Here is a 5,918-nt window from a genome sequence, read left to right as displayed (position 1 = left end):
TGAGAATGTGAATGTTTATCATCTTAAAAGGATTCAATAGGGTAGATACAGAGAAATGATTTCCTCTGGTAGGGGAAGCAAGGACGAGGGAACATAATCTTAAAATTAAAGCTAGTCCATTTAGGAGGAAAATTAGGAAGCTGTTTTTCACATAAAGGACAGTAAAAATCTGGATTTTTTTTTCCCCCCCAAAAGGCTGTGGATGCTGGGGGATAATTGGAGCTCTCAAGTCTGAGATCAATAGATTTTTGTTAGGTAAGGCTATCACGGACTATGGATCAAAGGTGGGTAATAAGATTTGAGGCACAGATTATCCATGATCTGAATTTTTAAAAATTCATTCACGGGACGTGGGCATCGCTGGTAAGGCCGGCATTTATTGCCCATCCCTAATTGCCCTTGAGAAGGTGGTGGTGAGCCGCCTTCTTGAACCGCTGCAGTCCGTGTGGTGAAGGTTCTCCCACAGTGCTGTTAGGAAGGGAGTTCCAGGTTTTTGACCCAGCGACGATGAAGGAACGGCCGATATATTTCCAAGTCGGGATGGTGTGTGACTCGGAGGGGAACGTGCAGGTGGTGTTGTTCCCGTGTGCCTGCTGCCCTTGTCCTTCTAGGTGGTAGAGGCCGCAGGTTTGGGAGGTGCTGTCGAAGAAGCTGATGAGTTGCTGCAATGCATCCTGTGGATGGTACACACTGCAGCCACTGTGCGCCGGTGGTGAAGGGAGTGAATGTTTAGGGTGGTGGACGGGGTGCCAATCAAGCGGGCTGCTTTGTCCTGGATGGTGTCGCGCTTCTTGAGTGTTATTGGACCTGCACTCATCCAGGCAAGTGGAGAGTATTCCATCACACTCCTGACTTGTGCCTTGTAGATGGTGGAAAGTCTTTGGGGAGTCAGGAGGTGAGTCATTCGCCACAGAATACCCAGCCTCTGACCTTTTCTAGTCACGGTATTTTTCTGGCTGGTCCAGTTAAGTTTCTGGTCAATGGTGACCCCCAGGATGTTGATGGTGGGGGATTCGGTGATGGTAATGCCGTTGAATGTCATGGGGAGGTGGTTAGACTCTCTCTTGTTGGAGATGGTCATTGCCTGCACTTGTCTGGCGTGAATGTTACTTGCCTGGATGTTGTCCAAGTCTTGCTGCATGTGGGCACGGACTACTTCATTATCTGAGGGGTTGCGAATGGAACTGAACACTGTGCAATCATCAGTGAACGTCCCCACTTCTTACCTTTTGATGGAGGGAAGGTCATTGATGAAGCAGCTGAAGATGGTTGGGCCTAGGACACTGCCCTGAGGAACACCTGCAGCGATAACCTGGGGCTGAGATGATTGGCCTCCAACAACCACTACCATCTTCCTTTGTGCAATGTATGACTCCAGCCACTGGAGAGTTTTCCCCTTGATTCCCATTGACTTCAATTTTATTAGGGCTCCTTGATTCCACGCTCTGTCAAATGCTGCCTTGATGTCAAGGGCAGTCACTCTCACCTCACCTGGTGGATGAATGGTGGAACAGGCTCAAAGCGCTGAAGGGCCTCCTCTTGCTTCCATGTTCCAGTGAATTTAAACTGGGGTCCTGTTAGCTGCAAAATGATTGCGGTAGAACGTGTGTGGTGGTGAGGGATGTGAGACAATGCACAAACATTGTCTGGAGACAGCCATTAGTTCCTCAGGTTCCTCAAATGGCAATAGGCAAACATGTCACTCTGCTAGTAGATGCATTTGGTTGCCTGTGTTTGTTACAACCATTAAAGGGGCTGACCTGCTGGACAAAAGTTCCAAGCATCTTTGGAATTCGGCAGACAGTGACGGGGACCACTGTTCAAACCCCATCCCTGTGATTGACGCCTGCACCATCTATGGCTCGAGAACTGGACTCTTCAGTCACTCACCATGTTGCAGCATAGCAAAGTAACTGGATTGCTTTAGCGCTTACACCATGGTCTGTGGAGATGGACGGCAGCCATTTGATAGAGGGCCACTGAAAATAAAGGCAAGCAGGTGATGAGGAATCTGTACCAGACATTGTTTAGGCTTTATTTGGACCGCTACATATAGTTTTGGACGCCCAGTATAGAAAAGAAATTGCAGCCATGGAAAAAGTGCAATGTTTATTCATTGGGATGGTCGCAATAAAGAGATTTTCAGAAGTAGGGCTGGAGGCCAGGAAGTTAAGGAGAACCTAATCAAAATGTTCAAAATTAAGTGAGGGTTTGAGGGGATAAATAATGAAAGATGATTTCCACTGGTACCAAATGTGTTCATGTATTTCAAATCAACACTGCTGAATCATTTCAAATACATTTATTTTCTTAATTATAATTAGTAACATGTCATTAACAAACCATTTTTTAACTTTCTAAATGAATAAGTCATTTTATAACAAATATTAATTAACGTTAATACTTTCTAAATGAATAAATCTTATTCTTCCTCCTCCGCCTTTCTGTCCAGCGAGGACGAATCCACAGCCACCTCTTCGTAATCCTTCTCGAGTGAGGCCAGGTCCTCCCGTGCGTCCTGGAACTCCCCTTCCTCCAGCCCCTCCCCCACGTACCAGTGGACAAAGGCCCGCTTGGCGTACATCTTATCGAATTTGAGGTTGAGGCGGGTCCAAGCCAAGGCAATGGCGGTGGTGTTGCTGAGCATACAGAGGGCACGTTGCACCTTTGCCAGATCGCCCCCTGGCACCACTGTCGGTGGCTGGTAGTTGATGCCAACCTGTGGGAAAAGAAAATTCTTTAGATTTCAGTTGTACAAAATAGGAGGTTCAAAATCAGTCATTGACTCAGTTAATTATCAGAAAGATAATTTTATGAACCAATTTGTGTCTTTTACCGTACAAAAACCCGACTCTGGTTATTCACTGGGCTCTTCACCCAGTTTTACAGTTTCAAGTTCTGAAGAAAGGTCGCTTTGTAAATGAGGCTGGATTCAGGGGCCAATTCTTTTCTTCAGTTCATCTTTTCCAACGAACCCCTTCATTTTTCAGGATGCCTTTTCCTTGTTTCAGGGCAGGACTTTTCCTGGGACATTCAGGGCTGCAATCCAGGATTAGAGCTGAGACAATTCCACCTACAGCCTCAGAGAGAGCTCCTCTTTGGGCCAGGAATGGGGAGGGTCTGTTCCATTACTGACCCTGAAAGGAGGGACAGCTTTTGACCCAGACTGAACAGACGTATTGTTCACGTGGGATATCAGATTGTCAGAATCCATGTTCCCCAGAGCCCCATGGATTGAACACAAAACCCACACTTACCTTGAACCCAGTCGGGCACCAATCAACAAACTGGATCGAGCGCTTGCTCTTGATGGTGGCGATGGCAGCGTTGACATCCTTTGGCACTACGTCTCCTCGGTACAGCATGCAACACGCCATGTACTTGCCCTGGCGGGGGTCACACTTCACCATCTGGTTGGCTGGCTCAAAGCAGGCGTTGGTGATCTCTGCCACAGTTATTTGCTCGTGGTAAGCCTTCTCGGCCGAAATAAGGGGGGCATAGGTCGCCAGTGGGAAATGAATGCGGGGATAGGGGACCAGGTTGGTTTGGAACTCAGTCAGGTCCACATTGAGGGCACCGTCGAACCGTAGTGACGCCGTGATGGACGACACTATCTGTCCAACAAGACGGTTGAGATTGGTGTACGTTGGACGCTCAATGTCAAGGTTACGCCGACATACGTCATAAATGGCCTCGTTGTCGACCATGAAGGCGCAGTCAGAGTGCTCGAGGGTGCAGTGGGTGACGAGCACGGAGTTGTACGGCTCGACCACCGCAGTGGAAATCTGCGGCGCAGGGTAAACGGAAAACTCCAGTTTGGATTTCTTGCCGTAGTCTACAGATAGTTTCTCCATCAAGAGGGATGTAAAACCCGAGCCGGTCCCACCCCCGAAACTGTGGAAAATGAGGAAACCCTGGAGTCCCGTGCATTGGTCAGCCTGTGGGCAAAGAAGGTACAAAACATTAAAAGGGAGTAGGAAATGGAATCTATCATCAAAGGACAGTGAACACAGGACAGGAGCAAAGATACTGACCGTCCCTTTGGGAGTGGGAGATGGTGAGAAGGGCAGTGGGAGCTGGGGAGAAGGGACAGTGGGAGATGGGGAGGTGGGAGATGGGGAGAAGGGAGATGGGGAGAAGGGGCAGCGGGAGGTGGTGAGACAGGACAGCGGGAGCCATCAGGGCGGAGATACATACATAACAGGACCAGGTCTCCAACCTGTGACCCCAGCGGGTGCGGCTCCTTCTGAAGCACAGGATCCACGGAATCACCCAAATGATTTTACTGGGGAATGTGAGGCAGGAAATCCTGGCAGACCAAAGGAACAGAACCTACCAGCTTCCGTATGCGATCCAAGACCAGATCCACAATCTCCTTGCCAACAGAGCAGTGGCCCCGTGCGTAGTTATTGGCCGCATCCTCCTTGCCGGTGATGAGTTGCTCGGGGTGAAAGAGCTGTCGGTAGGTGCCGGTGCGGACCTCATCTGGGGGCAGGGAACGGAGAGTTAAAAACCTGAACACAAACCATTCCAGCTACTTTGAAACATAGTGTGTAGTGAGAGCACTGACTGACTAAACCATCAACAATCTCGCCCCTTACCGATCACAGTGGGCTCCAGATCTACAAACACGGCTCGGGGGACGTGCTTTCCCGCCCCCGTCTCACTGAAGAAGGTGTTGAAGGAGTCGTCCCCACCTCCAATGCTCTTGTCACTGGGCATCTGCCCATTTGGTTGGATCCCATGCTCCAGGCAATACAGTTCCCAGCAAGCATTGCCGATCTGCACTCCGGCCTGGCCAACGTGGATTGAAAGACACTCACGCTAAAGAGTGGAGAACACAGGATTATTTACACAAGTAGGACGGTAATGCTTTATACAGTTAGTGGAGAGGGAAGGGGAAGGGTGTGTGGGCAGCAACACGTTCCATTACAGTAACCTGTGGATCCTCCATTCCACCTGGACAACCCCTCTCCCTGCAGATCCCCCTCCCCAGTCTCTCTGAATTTCCCATCTCTGCGGATCTCCCAGTGCTGTATGAATCCCAAAACCTCTGTAGACCGCTGGACCCTGTAACCCCCTACCTCTTCCCCCCCCCCCCAACTGTGATTCCTGTACACTCACTGTGGATGTCAACACCCCCTTTGGATTCCCCACCTCATATGGAATTCCTTTTCCCTGTGTATTCCCCTCTCCCTGTGGATCCCCATTTCCTGTGGGTTTCCCAGTCCCGGTGGACCCGATGCTCCCTGTGGATCCGTTTCCCTCTCCCTGTGGATTACCCTCTCCCTGAGGATCCCCATTTCCTGTGGATTTCCCACTCGCTGTGGACCCTATTCTCCCTGTGGATCCCTGTTTCCCTCTCCCTGTGGGTTTCCCACTCCCTGTGGATCCCCATTTCCTGTGGGTTTCCCACTCCCTGTGGATCCCTGTTTCCCACTCGCTGTGGACCCTGTTCTCCCTGTGGATCCCTGTATCCAACTCCCTGTGGATTACCCTCTCCCTGTGGGTTTCCCGCTCCCTGTGGATCCCCATTTCCTGTGGGTTTCCCACTCCCGGTGGACCCTGTGCTCCCTGTGGATTCCCATCTCCAGGTGGATTCCCCTCTCCCAGTGGTTTTCCCCCCATCCTGTGGTTCCATTGCTTATTATGGGTCGCTCACTACCTGAGGAACTCCACCTATTTCTTGAGCGTCCCACACTACCCCGTCAGCTTCCCCCTCTCCTTGAGGATCTTCCTGCTCCTTGTGAAGGCAAATCCCTTCTCCATCTGGATACCACTCTGCCCGTGGATCCATCACTGTGTGGATGCCCTAATGGAATCCCACTCTCCCTGGGATCCCTTCTCTCTCTTCCTGTGGATCCCTCAAATCCCATGGATTCCTGTTCTCGCTCCCTAGGATTCCCAATCTCGACCCG

The 5,918-nt window shown here is 50.4% G+C and overlaps 1 protein-coding gene across 1 annotated transcript; it reads right to left on the bottom strand.

Annotated features, from left to right (window-relative positions):
• Positions 1-2,287: 2,287 nt before the first annotated feature.
• On the bottom strand, positions 2,288-4,768 carry LOC137309215 (tubulin alpha-1 chain-like). The gene is made up of 4 exons (XM_067977475.1): positions 4,602-4,768; positions 4,337-4,485; positions 3,258-3,938; positions 2,288-2,719 (listed from the first exon to the last, which is right to left on the bottom strand). The coding sequence occupies exons 1-4, from the start codon at positions 4,720-4,722 to the stop codon at positions 2,423-2,425; spliced, it is 1,248 nt and encodes a 415-aa protein (XP_067833576.1). The 5' UTR covers positions 4,723-4,768; the 3' UTR covers positions 2,288-2,422.
• Positions 4,769-5,918: the final 1,150 nt, after the last annotated feature.

This window comes from Heptranchias perlo, unplaced genomic scaffold (assembly GCF_035084215.1).
Source record: "Heptranchias perlo isolate sHepPer1 unplaced genomic scaffold, sHepPer1.hap1 HAP1_SCAFFOLD_154, whole genome shotgun sequence".
NCBI lineage: Eukaryota > Metazoa > Chordata > Chondrichthyes > Hexanchiformes > Hexanchidae > Heptranchias > Heptranchias perlo.
Note: the sequence above shows the minus strand (reverse complement) of the source record. Positions and strands in the feature narration are given on the sequence as shown.